At 31.8% G+C, this 20,912-nt stretch overlaps 1 protein-coding gene across 2 annotated transcripts in view; it reads left to right on the forward strand.

The window, feature by feature from the left end:
* Positions 1 to 20,912, forward strand: part of LOC114937477 (uncharacterized) — a 98,503-nt gene that overhangs the window by 1,986 nt on the left and 75,605 nt on the right. The window contains exons 3-4 of one of the 2 annotated variants that reach the window (XM_029310936.2): positions 258 to 315; positions 19,812 to 19,872. In XM_029310936.2, coding sequence (XP_029166769.1) covers positions 258 to 315; positions 19,812 to 19,872 — 119 coding nt within the window. The remainder of the gene's footprint in view (positions 1 to 257; positions 316 to 19,811; positions 19,873 to 20,912) is intronic. The other variant, XM_085485128.1, reaches the window with a different exon arrangement.

A 20,912-nucleotide genomic window follows, 5' to 3' on the forward strand; every position in this document is an offset into this window, starting at 1 on the left:
TATTTTTTATTTTATTCATAATAATTAAAGTCAATAATTCTCCTACATTTGTTCAATAAATTTTAATATCTTTGAAGAAATAAAATAAATAAATTAAAATTGATACAATGATTAATATTTAAAAATTAATTATATAATTAATGTAATATTTGTGTGCATTTAAAAAAATATTTTATATGATACGATATACGATGTATAATTTTTGTACTCCCTCAATTGTGCATAATGCATATAATTGCATTTTTTTGTGATTTAAGTGCATCAAGTCTCGAACGATATGTCTGCGTGTTCGGAGAAGAAGCGGCAACAAAATGGGTGAGTCGATTCTTTAATATTTATATTTTCAATTGAAAAATCAGTACCGTTATTTGAGTCAAAATAAAAGTCTGAAGAACAGAAATAAGTGAAGCGTCCGGAGAAATTTCAAAAGGCGAGGAATTTTAACGACATTGCTCGCGGAGATCTTGAAATTCTTATAGATATAAATAACACGAGTTTGATATATAATAAAAATAAAAGTTTCGAAAGACAGAACGGGGGAAAAGGAAACATAAAAAAGTTTCACAGAGTTAAGCGACTACTTTTCACGTGCATATCCGCTTTTTGTCTCCGCCGTTGTCGTTATTACAAACGCTGCCAGCGTGTTTTTCTTTAAACAGGTGTTTTTCAAGCAAATGAAACATTCCGTCCGCGCCAAGTGGCGCGGATGCTATTGTTGCTTTATCGTAACCGACGTTCTTGAGCAAACGTGCAAACGAATTTGAATACACGCTCGATTTCGCGTTGTCACGTACGAGGTCGCTGTTCGTCAAGCAAACACGTGTCGCGCGCGATGACAGATCTGCGATACAGGGAGAGAAGTCGAAGAAATGGGTCACGGAAGAGTCAAAAATCGCGATCGATATGTCGACCATTTTTTTTTTTTTCAATAGTGATGTCGTTCAGAAGGAACATTTAAAAAAATGCTATCGCGCGAAAGCCACTTGTCTTCGCCGAAAGGGGATTCCCACGTCGGGAAAGTTTTACATCGAAGATTTATTAGATATATGCATACACACTCGCGTTTTATAAAAGGATTATAATTATATTTTATCGTCGCACATTTCGTCCGTATATGTGTACTGACATATAGTAGAGAAAATAAAACAAAGTCGGCACAGAAACGATAATATAGTGATTCGCTCGTATGAATGGCGTCCGCTGTATTGCGCCCGCCTGATAACAGCCTTATTGCAATCGTTTCCGTTCGTAAAGTGAACAGGAATGCGAAAGCGAGTTACCCAGACTCCTTAATTAGTTCACCCCGTTCGAATCGTATCTTCGTTGTAATAAATTTGCCGATATTTATTGAATCCTAATTTCGCATTCGCTTAAATATGTATGTAATTTATATTAGATCTTAATTTCACATTCGCTTAAATATGTAATGTAGCGTGTAACCCGATATCCGGCTATTATTTGATTTTCACATTTTCACGTAATTTTATCGCTAGATAAATTTTAGTGCATTTTTTATAAACAATTGGACATATATGTATAAGCACGCGCATTTGACGTTCTATGTGTGATGAAATGGACCAAAAAATAATATGATTTAATAGAGGAGACTGTAATATCTAGGAACGCATTTTATCTTGATTTTTAAAATGATTGAACTATTTTTTTTTAATTTCAAATATTGCTCGTATATTTCGTGGAATATGAATTGTTTTATTTTCTCCATTTTTTTTGGGGATTTCTGAATTTATTTATCTGTCGCGAGAAACGTGATTTTGACATGCTTTATAACACGTTACAGCGATTTATATGATTTTTTGCCATTTAAATTATCTCTCTGAAATTGTTCCATTTGTATTATTTTTAGAAGATCTCAGCTTTTCTTTATTTCAGCGCACATAATACTTTCAAAACAATTCGTTGTTTAAAATATAAAATAAAAAGTTGCGTTGAAAATATTTAAAGGCAATTTTTTTTTAAACTTTCAAAAAATTGAGTAAACTGGAAATTCTATTCGATTTTAAATATTATTAAATATATATTCGTATAAAATCATACTTTTTTACATCTTGTCAATATTTCAACATCTTTATTTTATTTTACACTTTGAACGGAGAATTATTTTAGACTTATAATAATAAAGCATACATATTAGCGAATGAGATGGGATATTTTACAAAGAAATTCTTCTGAGTATAAATTGCAATAACAATTGCAATAATATAATAATTAAACAATAATTACACTGTTTAAAAAATGATTTTTTTTAATATTGAAGCGAGACTAATCGTTTCTTATAGTTCTCGGATGCTGAATACGAATCTGATTTCCAAACTGCTCCATCACGTCACAATTTTGAAAAATTTTTAATTACATTTGCAAAAAAAACTATTATTTTACAAATTTTGTCATATTATAACAACAACATGTGACGTGCTGGAGAAGTTTTATTGCAATAAAAATTAAGTATGATGTTAGGACTTTTAATCCTCAAAAGGAATTTTTGATTTCGATTATGGTTCATAAGATATCCAGGTTATTGAATATAGATTTAGGTTATTGAATATAAATTCAATATCAAAATTGTCCAATTTAAAATGGTACTCAATATGGGGATGTCAAATGTAAAAAATTCTTTTTTTATATAAATCTGTCATTTGAGTTGTCATTGAGATCAAAATTGTCAAATTCACCATTGTGAATTTGATAATTTTGACACTGGATTCGTATTCAGTGACCCAAGTCATAGCTAACTTCCGCAATAAAATTTCTTTTGAGGGTTAAAAGTCCTAACAATATATTTTATTTCGATTACAATAAAACTTTACATCATATATTGTACACTGAAGAAAAAATTTATTGATTTTGAATAAATATATATTTCAATACTGCCTAATAAATTATTTATTTGAAACTAATAATATTGATTTGACGTGAAAAATAATTATTTGATTTAAGAAAATTCTTTTCAGAACAGATTTATTTATTTCAAATAAATGATTGATTAGGCAGGATTGAAATAAATTATTATTAATATAATAATTTTCTTCAGTGTAGCTATAATATAACAAAGTTCGCGACAAAAGTTCTTTCTCGCAACTTTAATAAAGAATTTCTCAAAATTCTGATGGAATCATTTGGAAACCAGATTCTTATTCAGCATCCAAAAAATTTTAAAAAAAAAACGACTAATCTTGTTCCAGTTAATTTTTTTTAACAGTATTATTCATACACAGGAAAATCTTTAATCTTTAAAAATCTTAGAAATGTATTTGAATTTTTCGTAGATCTTTTCGATTTTTTTTGTTGCTTCTAAATGTTTAGCTAAAAGAGTCAGCTGAGACTATTCGAGTAAAAAATATTTAATCTTACTTCATAAATAATACAATATAGTTTGTATTTACGGAATCCAAAAATGTATTGTGCATAAGTTGTTTATACACGAAGAGAATTTTTTTCTCAGAATTTACCCTGAAAATCATGGTAATTGTAGGATAGAATTTTATAAGAGTTTCCCTGATTAATATTATAAATAATTAAAATTATAAATATTAATCAGAGAAACTCATAAAATTCTTCCAATATCATATTGTTGCCACGATTATCATGATTTTCAGGGTAAATTCTGAGAAAAAATTTCTACTGTAGATTTTAAAAGTTTAAATATAATGTTTATATCGAATATTTGTAATGCATATATTAATTTTCATTAACGTGCAATTTATATCGACATATATCGTCTTGATAAAAAAAAAATTGTTTGGTTCCTTATACATTTTTATCATACTAGTGGGAAATCGTGCAAATTTCCTTGAAATATCCTGGAAATGTTAAATTTTATTTTCAAATTTTACTAGACATACCCATCAGGGTATATCGACAAGTCGCTAATCTGAATATTCTCGTTAGATTATTGCTGATGAGATATACAGGGTGTTCGGTAACTAACGGACCAACGATTACAAATGGATTCTTTGGTCAATTTGGGAACGATTTTTCCTCAGCAAGAAGTCGAAAAAAATCATCATTTTTTACAACTTTCCAATATTTGTCATTATGTATCTTTATAACTAAGTAAAAATAGTAATTAGCTCTGTTAAAATTAATAATTATAAACAAAGAAGGGCTATAAGAGCTATTAAACATAATACAGTTGTCAGATGATATTAATAAAATTCATTTAAACGAAATAATAAATACATAATAAATAAACATTACGTTTAATAGCTCTTATAGCCCTTCTTTGTTTACAATTATTAATTTATAACTAAGCCTCAAATTAAAATTTTATTATAGTAAACTCAACCTGAAATTAACTGAAGAATGTAATCATGTTAGACTTTAAACTCCAAAACCTTTAGTTTTCAAAAAACCCATTTTTTTTCAATCGCTTATAACCCGAAAATTATTGACTTCTCAACATTTTCGCGAAGAAAAAATCGTCTCCAAATTGCCCATAGAGAATCCGCCCTTAATCATTGATCCGTTAGTTACCGGACACCCTGTATAACATTAAAGCGCTTGGCGAGGTACGAGCGAACCGAGTCTCCTCTAGCTTTCCCTCGCTAAAATCCCGCGCTAAAATTCGAACGGAGGCCTCTCTCGTGCGATTCCGGGCGGATTCGCGCGAGCTCGGAGGTTCGCCAGGTAAAACGCTTCAGGTGGCCGGACGGTTTCGCGGCTGGGGGCAGAGGGGCAGGAGATAGTCCGGTATGGAGGCAGGTTGGCAGGCTCGACACGGTTGCACATGGCGGAGCCAGGCGAGGTGTAACCTTCGGATGGTATCCGCTGTCAGTAACGGAGGAGCCGTTCGCCAAGCGGTTCCGCATCGTCCAGGTGGATTTTGCAAAAGTCTCTCTCTGTGCTCTCCGCGAACTCGAATTAGTATATCCGTCGCCAGCGTGGTCGCCAGGTGGTGATCGCGGCCCAGAGCGTTCTCCAGCCGATCGCTGGAAGACCCAGAGAGACAGAGAGAGAGAAGTCGCGCGTGGATGACGGATCCGCGAGATATCGCGGCGTCGGGTCGAAGGTGAACGATCGCGAATCTCTCGTGTGGGGTGCAAATTCGTGAAAAATTGGTGCTCAATTTGGTGGTACCTTGGTTGTATTGTGTTGTTCGCCGAGGGACCAGTCAGGATTGAGAGAGAGAGAGAGGGATATTCATCTCTGTTTTCTTTTCTCTCTCTCTATCTTTTTTTTTCTCTATATATATAATATATATATATATCTCTCTCTCTCTCTCTACTTTCGTCATCATCTCGACGAGCTGCCGATCTGTTGAAGGTAACTACTGCTCCTCTTCTCTTTGCGCGCTCTTTTCGCTCCTTTCTCGGCTTCCTCGAGAGAGGTTTTGATTCGGACCAAACACTCAACCTCGCAATCGACAGCACGCGCGTTTTCTGGTCTACTCTCTCTCTCTCTCTCGCTCTGGTTGGTACCAGAATGTGCCGTCTCTCTTTCTTCTTCCTCTTCGGTCTCTTCTCTCTTACCTACGTCTCTTGTGACATGTCGACTTCGCAATACCACGCGCGCCACATATTTTCGACACATACCTCGTCGTTTCGCGGTTTTCAGCTCGCGTCTGCATTGTTTATGTCCTAGTTCGTATATCGTTATTTTTTTCCATTTTTTAAATATTATATTAGACACAGCACGGTAGAAAAATGTGGGTTTTCTTGTTAAAAACGGTCCTTGTTACAATTTTTGTGTTAGATATTTAACACATTCATGTGGTAATTGAACTGTTAATTGAACTTAAATGTTAAATTATTAAAAGAACTGAAAAAATGTAAAAATAACACAATGCATCTATTTTTAATTCTACACAATAAATATGTTAGTAGTGACAAAATTTTTCTGTTAAAATTTACAGAAAAAAATGTTGATTTCCTATTTTATAATATAAGTGGGGACGACAAAATCTAAAATTAACAAAATTTTTACATTAAAAGTGTGTTAATTTTGTACAACATTTATTTTAAATTATTTGAAGTTTTGCATTTATTTAGTGTTAAAATATTAACACTTTGTCGCCATTTAACATATCCATATTATGTTAAATTAACACAAAAATTTCTGAGGGACATGTGATATCTGTTAAATTTAACAAAAATTTTTTAACTGTGCGATAATAATTTCTCGCGAACGTTTCGGCGAAAATTTTTCATCGAATTTTTCTACCGCATCGCCGATTTATATGCGTATTATTATTATTATATCTTGCGTTCTATTATGTAATATTGCCAGGTTATTTTATTACAATTTCGCTTGATTTATGTAGACGTACGTATATTTTATCCATTTATTTGCTCGGCCATCCAATCTCTTTCTCGATCCAAAACATCATCATTCCGCTCTTGGGATGTTTTGCCAGATCTCGTAGTAATTATGTAACTTTCCTCACGTCTCTCCTTTTTGCCCTCTCTTTTCACTGATAATTAAAAAGTCTGTATTAATACACGAATGTTTTTTTTTCTTTTTTTTTTAATCCTGTATAAATTTGCATATAAAACCCAGACAGTCTATTAATATCTCCTCTCGCGTTTCTATTTCTCGTCCTGTACTCGTGTTATTTCTGAGTAACTAAAGTACACGTTTTCTAATGAATGAAAATGTTTAGAAAATGTTAGGAATACGAGAATAATGTTTTCGGAGATAATATAGCATATCTTTCATTTTATGCGTTTTTTACGTTCTCAATTGAATTCCTTGCATCAAAATATGAATCTTCAGCTTTATTTTAGATTCTTTGTACGAAGAGAGGATAAAAAATCTTGTGGAATTATTATCATTGATGTTTTTAGAAAAGAATTCATTACAGCAGTAACTTATCATTTCTCGTATAATTACAGTAAATTTTTAAATGAAAATGTATTCACAGGAGAATATATACATATTATATAAGAATATTTTTTAAGTGAATAATACTTTTGCTCGCAAATTAATTCCGAGCAGAGTAATAAATAAAAATGCGCATCAACTTATGTTAACTGTATATTTCGCAAAGTACACAATTTTTTGTTAAATTTCATTCATTAACGGAGAACATTTCTCGAGGAAAAATTTTTCAGTCCATTCATTTAATATCAATGTCACAGACTTATTTGGCTCGTGTTTATTGCTGCGCGCGCGGAGAGATAAAATATATACGACAGTTCTTTTAATATTGTATTAAATTTTATTCCCTCGGAAAAAGAATTCAGAAACGACTGACGAATATCCGTAATAATTCATTATTAGTGGCGCGCGAAGACGGCGTCACGTTCTTGCATCATCGGTCAACGTCACATCGCTCCTGAATGTTTTTCATCCTTTCCAGACCTGCTCTTTCCATTGCACTCTATGGACGTGTCCTTTTTACTTACATATAACACGCGCCAAGCAAAACTGATCCATCACAAATTTCTCGAAATTCGAAAAAACCCAGTCTATATGCGCATAATAATTTGCAAAACATTCGCAAGTTTGCGAGCTCTGAAAAGGCTAAAAAGGGGGACATTTGTCCTCTTGGAATCTATTTAAAAATTAAGCATTTGCTCTTGTTTGAGTAAACTCCGGAATTTATTTGCATATTTAATATAAAAAAATAAAATTTAAAACAGGGAGACATTTGCCCCCCTTGGAATCTATAAAAAAATCAAGCATTTGCTCTCTTTTCGAATAAACCCCAGAATTTATTTGCATATTTAATATAAAAAAATAAATTTTAAAAAGGGGGACATTTGCCCCCTTGGAATCTATAAAAAAATCAAGCATTTGCTCTCTTTTTGAATAAACCCCGGAATTTATTTGCATATTTAATATAAAAAAAATAGAAATAAAAATAAAATTTAAAAAGGGAGACATTTGCCCCCTTGGAATCTATAAAAAAAATTAAGCGTTTTCTCTGTCTTTGAATAAATCTTGGAATTTATTTGCATATTCAATAAAGAAAAAAAAAAATAGGAATGAGAATTAAATGTGAAAAAAATTCAGAAAGAACCAAAAAAAAAATATAAATCGTGCCCCCCTTGGAATCTATAAAAAAAATTAAGCGTTTGCTCTGTCTTTGAATAAATCCTGGAATTTATTTGCATATTTAATATTAAAAAAAATAGGAATAAGAATTATATGTGAAAAAAATGCAGAAAGAACCGAAAAAAATATGAATCGTGCCCCCCGGGAAAAAAATCTTGTGGATGCTCGTGAAACGGACCCGCGATTTTGACGTCAGGCAACATCCGCACGGCCGCACATCCGCCTTCCGCACTTGTGCGTACCGCGAATAATGCGGAATGCTTTTTTTTCCCTGTCTCTGCCTCTCCCCCACCGATGCGGAATAACAATCGCGCTGCGCACGGTGCGTGTCAAACGCGGTATTGTCGTGCGGTGGGCGTATTCACGCGCGCTCCCTGGATGATGCATCAGTGACGGGCGGATCTCTCTTTCTCCCGAATGCCAGACTATCGAAAATAATTATTTAAATAGTTTCGTTCGATTCGAATGTGATTTGTATTCTACGTGAAAAAAAGAAGAATTGTATAATTCTCCGTGAAAAGAAAAACTGATAGGTAACGAGTAAACAAAGGAAGATGTTTTATTCTATTTCAAACGTGATAATCTTTTACATTGATAATAATATTGCAAATATTTTCTCGATTTTTTGCGATAAGCATTTCGATCATTATTTTCTATACGTGTATTATTTGGAATCTAAATTTTGAAATAATCATTTAAAGAAAAACGAGGAAGCAAATATATGCATTATTTATATAATGACAGATGAGGAAAAAAAGGAAATAGTCAACATGATTTAATAAATGCGATTATTATTTTATATAATTATTTATATAATTCACTAGATGGAATAGTAGAATTTCTGTAAATAATTTTCTTTTTTTTTTTTCTATTTGAAATAACTTTTTATATTTCCCATCTCTGATGGGATGTGCATGTCAGGAAACGAGGAAGCGCTGCGCGCTACACTGCGCTCTCGAATATACGTGTGGACGAAGGAGAGTAGGAAACGAGAGATGCGTAAAGTCGGCGTTGATACCGGTACATATAAGACAGGAGGCACACGGGATTTTACGAGCGAGAGGCACGGAGAGGATAGGTCGAGCAAATGCAGCAGACACTGGCGAAAATATATACTACTATGTGTTTCGTGAAACGATGTAGAGAAACGACCGTACGATGTCTTTTTCGGTATATTCGGCGACGATTTTTGCGGAAATCGAAGATTTCTCAAAACAAAAAAAATTTTTTTGACATATCAGACTTTAATAAACAATGATTTCTTAGATATGAAAAGGACTGATAAGAACATTAGGCGCAGCAATATTGTTTTTAAATTTCTCTTTAATTAGTTAAGCGTTTAAGTATTTATATGTTAGACTATTTTCAATTTATTATTATAGAATTTTTAATATTTATTATTATTTTATACTTTGTTAGAAAATCTTTGATAAATTTTCTCTCGGAGATTTTTGATTAACCATTGAGGTATTTAATATATCGGCAATGAATGACGATCTGACAAAAAATTTTCTCGTTATTTAATTTCGAATTTGACGCACGCGATTTACCGAAAATGAAAAAAAAAAATTTTTGACGTACCAGATTTAAATAAACAATAATTTTTTAGATGTAGGAAGGACCGATAAGAACATTAGGCACAACAATATTGTTCTTAAATTTCTGTTTAATTATTTAAACATTTAAGTATTTATATGTCAAAGCCTCTTTTCAATTTATATCATCTTTAATATTTATTATTATTTATTACATAATTTATTGTGTTATTAATCTTTGACAAATTTTCTCTCAGAGATTTTTAATCACCGAGATATTTAACATCGGCAATGAATGATGATCTGATAACAAATTTTCTCGTTAATTAATTTCTCTCGACTCCGAAAATTCAATTCTAAAATTTCTATTCCAAATTTGACGTACGCGACTTGCTCAAAAGAAAAAAAAATTTTTTTTGACGTATCAGACTTAAACAATTTTTTAAATTTAAAAAGGATTATTATATATCAAAGAACCTCTTTTTAATTTATTATTATGTAATCTTTAGTATTTATTATATATTTAGTATTTTATTATATATTGTTATAAAATCTTAGACAGATTTTCTCTCGAAGATTTTTATAATTAAAAAATGTATTTTTAAAATTTTTTATAATTAAAAATTGTAATTAAAATTTAAATTTTATAATTAAAAATTTCCGAGATTTATAATTATTTAACATTGACAACGACGATCTGACAAAAATTTTTTTGTAATTAATTTTAATTCCAAATTTGACGTACTCCACTTTTCGTTCTGCTGGTATAAGCTGACGACGCTCTTCGAAATCGAGAACGAGTGATTCAGGCAGGAGAGTAGGATCATCATAATACGCCGACGTATAAATTAGGCGCGATCACTTAAATCGTCTCCTCGCGCGCACTTTCTCTCGTGATGCGCGCTAAATTGTTTCATCCCAACCTGTTGAATTCCGTTGATCGGGCAACGTTGTAGACGTAGGAGAAAAGCGGGAACCGCGAAACTTTTTTTTGCCCTTTAGCAAGACTGAAGAATCGTCGATCGACATGGCGGATCTGCATCCGAGGATCTTTCTGATTTTTCTCGCGAAGAAGTTTCTCTTTTTGGCGGAATTTTTTCCCCAACGAATTTTTACATAATTTTTTTATTACACCAAATTTTATAAGCTTTTATTTTATTTTTTTGCTCTTGTTTTCTAATTTGATATATTTTATTTTTGATTTTATTTTATAAATTTATATTTTATTTAAATATTATTTAAATAATAATAATAATTTTATTTAAATATTTTATATTTTATTTAAGTTTTATATTTTATTTTATTAGTCGAAAGTTTCGGGAAATTATGAAAAAAGAGTTTGTGCAATCAAATGACACCTTTGATTCCGTAAGTGAATATATTATTACGGTAAAAGAAAGTCTGCAATGACTTAGGAAAGGCTGACTGTGCAGTGTCTTTTGCCATTTCCGTCGTTGCGGTAACTTCTTAAACGGGTTTCAACGCAGACATTCCAGGCATAGCTTATATGCGAAGTGACGCAATGCGTTAAATAAGTATCATGTAATCCTTGATAGACATTTCATATATTTACATACTGACATCTCATATACTTACTTTCCATCATATGTAACCCAATTATCTAATTATGAAAAATTAATTGGATTAATAATAATTAATAGTAATGGCTGTTTTCGAAAAAGATGTATTTATATAAATACATATATACGCATAGAGAATTTTCTCTTAGAATTTTATTCTGAAATTTATAGTAATTTTATAAGAGTTTCTTCGATTAATATATATTTACCACGATAAAAGAATATTAAGATATAAAATATATTTGATTAATTTTATTACAATATATAGCAAAATTTTAATAATTTTAAAATATATGAAAAACTTATTCTTTAACCGTTTTAAGTAGAATAGATGCCAAAAAAGTGACACACAAAAATAATTTATATAAATTTTGCAGTGCTGCATAATATTTTCTATCCAGCTTAATTATTTATGATAATTTTCGGCTTATTGTCAAACGTGATAAAATTTGTAGTGAATTTTGCGGTAAAATCTAGCGAAAAATTCTCTCCGTGTACATACATTTGAAGAAATACATGTATTTTTTTTTCGAGAAAGAGATAGAGAAGCAATCCATTCGCTTGTCGCTCGCAATTGTTATCGACCCGAATTTAATAGATATTTAAGCGCATTAGATTGCAGGTGTCGATGCGATTGCATACTTGACATATTGATGTACGATATTGCGCACGCGACATCGATAGTGAGCGCGCATAGTTTAATGAGAAATTCGGCTGACAGTCGCACGCGATTGAGATCCCAATCTCGATCGATTCGATCGAGATATAGTTACATATAACCCGGAAAACAGTTATCGCGCTCGTAAAAATCAGCGAACCGTTAGCGATATTCTCTCTATGTGTTCTCTCTATTATACCTTTAATATAATCTTGATAGACGCATTTCGTTCCGACAATTTGCCAGTTCGTTTCGCGTAATTCACACGGGAGACTATAACTAAGCAAATGCAATTTTACTTATTGTTAATCACCTTCCACTTAGGTATTTTCTGCATACTGGAAAAAATTTATTCAATTCGAATAAGTATTTATGTCGGTACTGTCAAATAAATCATTTATTTGAAACTAATAATATATTGATTTGATGTGAAAATATTTGTTTGTTTCAAATAAATGGTTTATTAAGCAGTATTGAAATAAATATAATATTTGTTAATTTAATCATTTTGTTCAGTGCACAAAAGTTGTAAACTTTCAAACGATAAAATTATTCGAAACGTGACAAAGATTGATTATCGAAAAAGCGGCGAGGAAAAAAAGGATGACTAATTCTTCCTTGTATGTAAAATTTGCATACGTTTGTCTTGGAAGTGACTAATAACGTCAGTAAATGCTTACAATATATATAAGTTTGTGGGTTTTTTTTCATCTATTTGTTGAAAGAAACTGTAGTTATTAGAATTGACATATGACAATTTTTCTCGTTAATCATACAAACGTATTTCAAATTTAATCTTTTATTTACGATGCTCTAGCGTTAGATTTTTTAAATTAAATATCTAACAGGATTAGAAAAATTGTGCTGTATATTTGCAAGAGAGTAATTGAAATTTTATGAAAATTTTGCAAGATTTAAAAAAATAATACTTATAATTTGCGTCATGAATGATATTTCAATCTTTCCTTAAAAATATTTTTAATTATCAGAAAGGAAAGAGTTAGATATATAATATTAAAAAATGATACAGAGTGAAAAAAAGTAATTCATAAATCATGTCTGCCCCAAACTATGCTATATTGTGTATGTATATTATATATTGTGTTAAAGCTTATACAGTTAGAAAACTGGTTTCCTCTTGCGTCAAATCATCTGATCGAGACCATCGCGTGCATTAGTACAGTTGTTTCTCCTCTTGTATATTTTTATCTGTACGCTGTATCCATATGAAATATGTATAGAGACATAGATATCATCCTAATGATCATTTTATAATTTATAAAAATAATACGACAGTCATTCTTTGAGATTTTTAAAAGCAATTCTATATTTGTATCAAGTATAAAGCACAATTTAAATTCGCTCTTCTATATTTAATCAGATCGAAGTTTAGTTATCTTTTTTTTTCATTTATCTTCCTAATGTCGAAATATGAAAATTGCAAAATATTTTTAAGGAAATAATGTACTATTTTTTTCCTCAATTTCTCGACAAGCTAGAAAATACGGATTGTGTACTGAAGAACAAAGTTTATTAACTAAATCTTTCAACTAAATTACTATTTTGTTAATTGAACATATATTAGTATTTAATTCAAATATATACGTTTCGTTAGATTTAATACGTTATATTTAATTGAAATATTCTTATATGTTCAAAATTAATAAATTAATAATAAAATAATAAATTGACGTTTTCTTGAACGAACAAATATAGGATGTAAAAAATGTTTGCAGTTTGTTCAATGTAAATATAAATGCACGATTACAAATTTTTTTTCAAAAAAGCCTCAATTTATTATTATTATTATTATTATATATTAATTCGTACGAGCTATAAACTATTAAATTATTTTAATCGAAATATTTTTATATGTTCAAAATTAATAAATTAATAATAAAATAATAAATTGACGATTTTCTTGAACGAACAAATATAGGATGTAATCATTGTAAATATAAATGCACGATTACAATTTTTTTTCAAAAAAAAGCCTCAATTTATTATTATTATTATATATTAATTCGTACGAGCTATAAACTATTAAATTATTTTATCTTAATAAAATAATATTTAATTGAAAGGTGTGAAAGTTAACAAATGCCTTTTCAGCGTGATTTCTGCTAAGATCCACGTGCGCGATTATTAATTATTTGCGAGTTTAGCAACACCGCTATTTTCGACTATTGAACTCGCGGTATCTTTCGGAGAGTGGTTTGGCTCCGGTTGGCTCCGGGTAAAGCCTACTTAACGTAACATGGTTGATCGGAGCCGTGTGCCCTGTATATATATGTATATGTATACATGCATGCATACATATGTATTATGTATACGACATATGTGCGGGCATCCAGTTACCGTTCCAACGAAGTAGATTCCTCCGGACCGTTTGACGAGAGACCATCCCGGACAACGTTGATATCGTGGCAACGCGTTGGTTGCTTGACCCGAATTTACCGCGTCGCCGAATTTGCGAACGTGTATAATAGGTGCCTCTTCTCCCATGTCTCTATCTCTCTTCACCCTATATATCTCCCATATTCGCGGCTCCGTTGTGAGCTAAATGCAATTTGATTCTAAATTCTGTTTGCCGTTATTCATACGAGTGCCTTATTCATTGTAAACACGGGAATGGGATGACTGTATATAGTGTATTCAGCGTTAAACGGAGAATTACCGTCAGCGACGAATAAGTTTGGCGCGTTACAAAAAATTACAGTCATTAATTTGTGTGATTAATTATTGAGGCGGTAACAGGATTATTTTACCGTTAAATGTGCGATAATTGTGGAAAATATTATTCGGGATTATTTGATTTGTATCCTAAATATTTTTGCACACAGATATACTGGTTCAAGTGTGCTTTTTTAGTTTTTATCAAGTAGTTTCAATTTAACAGACTCACAAGCACTACTTTAGAGAAATATCGTTTATTCATTATTAAAAATAATTGTTGCTATTAATTGTTGCTAAAATATTTACACCGAAAGATTTCTGTTTTGAATTTTATAGCGAATTATATGAATTGTCTAAAGTGGAATTTAATGAGTAAATTATATTGACTGGATTATCAATATGCATTATATGATTTATATTCTATATATTTTTGTACAGATTGTTTCAAGTGTTTTTTTTTCCTATCGATTTATTTAATATAATTAAAATATTTTAAGACTGTTACTGCTTTATATAGAAACGATCTATTATGATCAATTATAATAGCAAATAACAGCCGTCAATTATTGTTAATATTTACATCGAAAGATTTCTGTCTTGAATTTTATCTCGAATTATGACTTTCAAATATTTTTTTACTTCTATTGATTTATTTAATGATTTTAAGACCTTAACTATTTTACATATAAATGATCTATTATTCAAAATAACACACTGAAAAAACATTTGTTAACTTAACTAAAATTTTCAATTAAATATTATTTTGTTAATTAAACATAAAAAATATTGAAATTAAATATAATATATTAAATTTAACAAAACATATATTTGGCTTAAATATTAATATATGTTTAATTACCAAAATAGTAATTTAGTTGAAAGGTTTAGTCAAATTAACAAATCTTTTTTTTCAGTGCAGTTTCTGTCTTAAATTTTATCTCGAATTATGACTTTCAAATATTTTTTTACTTCTATTGATTTATATTTAATGATTTTAAGACCTTAACTATTTTACATATAAATGATCTATTATTCAAAATAACACACTGAAAAAACATTTGTTAACTAACTAAAATTTTCAATTAAATATTATTTTGTTAATTGAACATATCAAATTACCAAATTTTTTTTCAGTGAAATTTCTGTCTTGAATTTTATCTCGAATTATGACTCGTGTAAAGCGAACTTTAATGACAATTAATAAATAGATCATTGACTGGAACGTTGACCGCGATATCATCGAAATGAGAACTAATATTCAAATAATATTTTTCATTGAAGCAACAATCGTTGAAATAATAGCTGGCAATATTCGCGCGAAAATATCCTGGCCGTTCTTTTTTGACATCCTCCTTTCGGAGAAGAAACCCAACAGAGAAGGAAGGCTGCACACGCTTGTATCGCTTATGTAGCTCGCCGCTGTCAGAAGCGTTTTACAATGAAAGGCGGAATAGAAGAACGAGGCTGTGTGCTTTCGGATGAGAAAACGCGCGCTTTCTCCGAATTACCGTGCCATATCCGGAATACGTTTTGGAGATACGCCAGAACATTTTGAAAAGGAGAATCCGTCGCGAGGAGCGACTCTGTTGCGAATTTTCTTCGCCAACGCGCATCTCTCTGTTCGACGAGGAGCACAAAAGGCCTCTAAGGCAATGAATGTATGCAGGTAGTGACACGGAAAGCTTCACGGAGACTTACTTGGCCTAGGGCGTTTAGAGTGATATGCAATTGCAACTCGTATATATACATTCATAATACATATGTACGCTAACGTGGATATATATATATATACGAGACAATGGCCGTGCATATGAGATAAATATCGCATCGAACGCGTGTATATGCATGCAAAATGCGTGTAAAACGGATAACTATCGGAGGAAATAAACGATTTATTATATAGTCGATAATAAATATTATGCACAATTTCATTCCATCAATTTAGCTCGATTAAAAAATATTATATATATATTTATAATGTATATCTAGCATGTCTCCGCGATTCTTTTATTTTGGTCTCTTGCAGCAATTTTCATTCTCTTGCGAAAGATCAAATTTGATTTTTCATCCGCGACTTTTCCCCTAATAGTCGAGAATAAAAATGTCTCTCGTGATCTTTCTCGAACGGAGAAAAAACCGCCGAGCGTACATTTAATCAGCTTCTCCGTTCGCGCCAAAGCGGATTGCTGAGGAAACCAGGTCGGGGATCACATCAACTGATAGCAGAAAAAAAGAGAATGAAACGCGTGGGATGATGGTCTACGCGTATTTTTGAAATTTAAGATCTCTAGCGAGCTATCGATCTCTCGTTGATCTTCGCGATTTTCCTTGCCAATTTTTCTTCATATGTTACTCCGTTTTTATTAATTACAGTGTTCAATAAAAAAAATATCTGGAATGAGATTAATCGTTTCTTACAGTTTTTTGGATGTTGAATACGAATCCGGTTTCCAAATTGTTCCATCACGTCACAATTTTGAGAAGTTTTTAATTAAGTTTTTAAGGACTATTCTCACGAATTTTGTCATATTATAATTATAATATGCGACGTGCTGGAGCAGTTTTATTGCAATAAAAATAAAGTATGTTGGTAGGACTTTGAACTCTTAAAAGGAATTTTTGGTATCGATTGTGGTTAATAAAATATTTATGGTAGTTAAATATAAGTTGTGTTTGCGGAAGTTAGCCGTGACTTATAATTAGGTTTCATTGACGATTTACTAAATAACTTTTAAAGATTTTTTAGGTCATTGAATATGAATTGTCAAATTCAAAATGGTATTCAATATAGGGGATGTCAAAATTTAAAAAATCCTTTTTTTATATATAAATCCGCTATATTGAGTTGTCATTGAAATCAAAATTATTCACCATTGTGAATTTAACAATTTTGACACTGGATTCGTATTCAATGACCCAAGTCACAGCTAACTTCCGCAATAAAATTCCTTTTAAGGGTTGAAAGTCCTAACAATATATTTTATTTTGATTGCAATAAAACTTATTCACATCATATATTATACACTAAAAAAAAATTTATTGAATTTGAATAAATATATATTTCAATACTACTTAATAAATAATTTATTTGAGGCTAATAAAATTGATTTGATGTGAAAAATATAAGAAAATCCTTTTCAAAACTAATAAATATTTATTTGTTTCAAATAAATAATTGATTAGGCGGTATTGAAATAAATATTCATTAATATAATTTTTTTCAGTGTAACATAACAAAGTTCGTGAAAAAGCCCTTTTTTGCAACTTTAAAAAAAAATTTCTAAAAAATTGTGATAGAATTATTTGGAAGTCAGGTTCGTATTCAGCATCCAAAAAGCTGTAAGAAACGACTGGTCTTATTCCGATAAATTTTTTTGCCGAACAGTTTTATACATCCGAAGTTGTGTCGCGAGGTGCGTTGAACCTGGCGCTCTCTGTCAATTTTTATCGTCCGTTCGCCAGCGTGTAGTTCCAAATATAAACTCTCCTTCGTGAATGCACGTCTGGTGCTATCCATTCTCAGTCGCCGGCCGCGGCAGAGAAGTTTATTTTCTAGTTTCGTGACACACGTGCACGCGCGAATACACCCGCGTTACCTCTTTCAGAAAAGCCCTCTCTCTCTCGGAGGAGCTTCTCTCGAGGAGCCGGAGTCTCTTTCATTCACGGCGTTCCCTAACTGTGTTGCTATCAGTTTCCGAATATCGTTAGCAAGTCGGCCGAATCGATTGCAGCCAGTGTTATACCGAATGAATTGACCAAATTGCTAATTATGACTCTTGAAATGCCGCCGCGTCAGAGAGGAAAGTGAACGGCAGAATGACACTTATCTGTCACTCGTGTTATGGAAATTAAAATAGGAGGAGGAAAAGGAAGTTTGGTGCTGTCTATAAAAAAATTAGGCGGAATGTGGCGAATATAATACTGCTTTATTTCCATCTTTTTATTCCGGCCCTTTCGTAGGACGTGTGTATTTATTTATGATCGAACTATAGATGCCTGTAAAAATAGAATATAATTAAAAATAAATTTAAATCAATGCGGCTCAATGCCGATGAAAAAAAATAAGCGTAGCTACTGAGTAACAATTTCTCGTGCTTGATAAAAATTGCCAATTCACGCGAGAATTATGTCGAAATATTTTCGCAAATTAATCTTCTGCGGCTGCTCGACGCGCTCGGGCCTCGACAGTCGTTCGATCGTCGTCGAAGACGAGTCGATCGTCGACGATGATCCTCCGAAATTCCCGAATCGCAAGATGACGGAACCCGACGAGAACCTGGAGAAGCATTTTGATCTGTCCGGTATAAAATTCATCGACGACGACGACGAGGAGGAAACCGACGGAGACTTAGCGCCATGCACTAAGAACGGTAGTAGTCGGCCGATCGATCAGATTATTCTTTTTTTATATAGAAAAGTGGGTTGATACACGCGGCGTGTAGTTATTCCCCGCCGAGGGAGGCGTGTATAAATAACCGATGGGCAAAAAATTACGAGGACACGCGCGCGCGCGCGCGCGCGTAATAAGGTTCGCGACGCAACGAATTTAACCCCCTGTCACGTATCGGGGGAGGTTAAAAGAAACAAAAAGAAAATTTCTCTCGTAGAAATATTTTTCAACGATATATTTTGTGAGGAGTACGAGGCGGTCGAATTACAGTCGACGACGGAAATAAAGAAAAATATATATGTATACAGGGTGTAACTGAACAAAAATATACAAAGCACATCATCGGATGCAGGACGACAAACTAAATCGAAAAGTCCTGAGCCATTTTTTAATCTGACCTTTATTTTTGACGCTATGAATTGTTAAAGTGTGCCAATCAGCGCGTAGGCCCCGCCTTAATAGACGTACTAAGGCCTATTAAGGCGGGGCCTACGCTGTTTTCCGTTGTAGCCACGCGCTAATTGGCACACTTTAACAATTTATAGCGTCAAAAATAAAGCTCAGATTAAAAAATGGCTCAGGACTTTTCGATTTAGTTTGTCGTCCTGCATCCAATGATGTGCTTCGTGTACCTTTGTTCAGTTACACCTTGTATATGTATATTCGCGCGCGCAAGGAAAGAGAAAAAGGAATCCTTGCGGGAACGGAGGGAGAAATTAAATTAATAATGAAATCACGGCGGGTGGCTTTCTCTCGCGCGCGATATAAATGAGAAACGAAGGGAATTCCTCCAGGCTTGCGAGAGATGTACGCTTCACTTATCTCTGCCATATTCTTCCCCGTTATACGGCCGCCGTTGTTTAACCGAGGCGGCCCCGAGTAATGGGTTTCTTTTTTTTGACGGACGTGTTAAATACGCGATAAATTTGCCTAATTAATCCTTCGTGAATTCCCGACAGAAGAGCTGGACGGGCCAAACGCTGGGCGGATACGAGACGCCTGGGTTATCGCCGTCGAAAGGTGAGATAATGAGTAATTGCAATAATAACGCAGGGTGTCTATTTCCTGGAAGAAGTAAGAAAACCAGGGATTATCAGGGATTTCTTTTTATCTTAAATAATCCGAGAATTTTTATAAATTTTATTGTGACTCGGAAATCTCTTTTCACAAATTATCTTTAATAATTTTACTCTTATTTATCATTTACGAAATATATTTCTAATATATTTTTGCAATATTTTTTAATTAAAATCTCATGTAATTTTTTTAGTCTTAAGAGATTTTATGCAATTTTTATAAAAAATTGTTCAATTTTATAAGGTTTTATTTTACTTTAATAAGGTTTATATAAATTGGTACTTCTTAAGAAGATAATAAATTATTTTTGTTTTATATTTTTATTTTAATATCTTTAACGTTTAGATAAAATAATACACAGATGAGAGAGGGAGACAAAATTTTCTCTTAGTATTTATCCTGAAAATTATGATAATCGTGGGATAATTATTGGAAGAATCTTATAAGAATTTCTCTGATTAATATTTATCACACACAATAAAAATATTAATACATACCATAATAAAATATAAAATATGTGATATATTTGATTAATTTTACTATGTGTACATATTAATATTTTTTATTGTGGTAAATATTTAATCAGAGACTCTTACAAAATTCTTCCAATATACCATATTATCCCACGATTACCATGATTTTTAGGATAAATCTTAAGAGAAAATTCGCTTCGTGTATATTGCATTTTGTTACATATTGCTCAAATTACTTTTACCATTAATAAATCAATGTTAAATGATAGAAAAACTGTAGTCTTTGCAATCGTACAAACGGAAAACGTTAGAAAGTGTATATACGAAACCTTTAAAAACCAGCATCTTTAGACATTTTCTTATTTTTCCTGAAATTTTACAAAAATCCCTGGAAAATCAGGGAATTCTCAGGGAATTTTTTTACAAAATTTGATTAGACACCCTGTAATGGTACGAATGTAAAAATCATTGACATCTTTCTGATATTAAGTCTGCACTCTAAAAACAAGT

Source organism: Nylanderia fulva, unplaced genomic scaffold (genome assembly GCF_048542155.1).
Source record: "Nylanderia fulva isolate GAGA-0341 unplaced genomic scaffold, ASM4854215v1 Scaffold34, whole genome shotgun sequence".
Taxonomy (NCBI): Eukaryota; Metazoa; Arthropoda; class Insecta; order Hymenoptera; family Formicidae; genus Nylanderia; species Nylanderia fulva.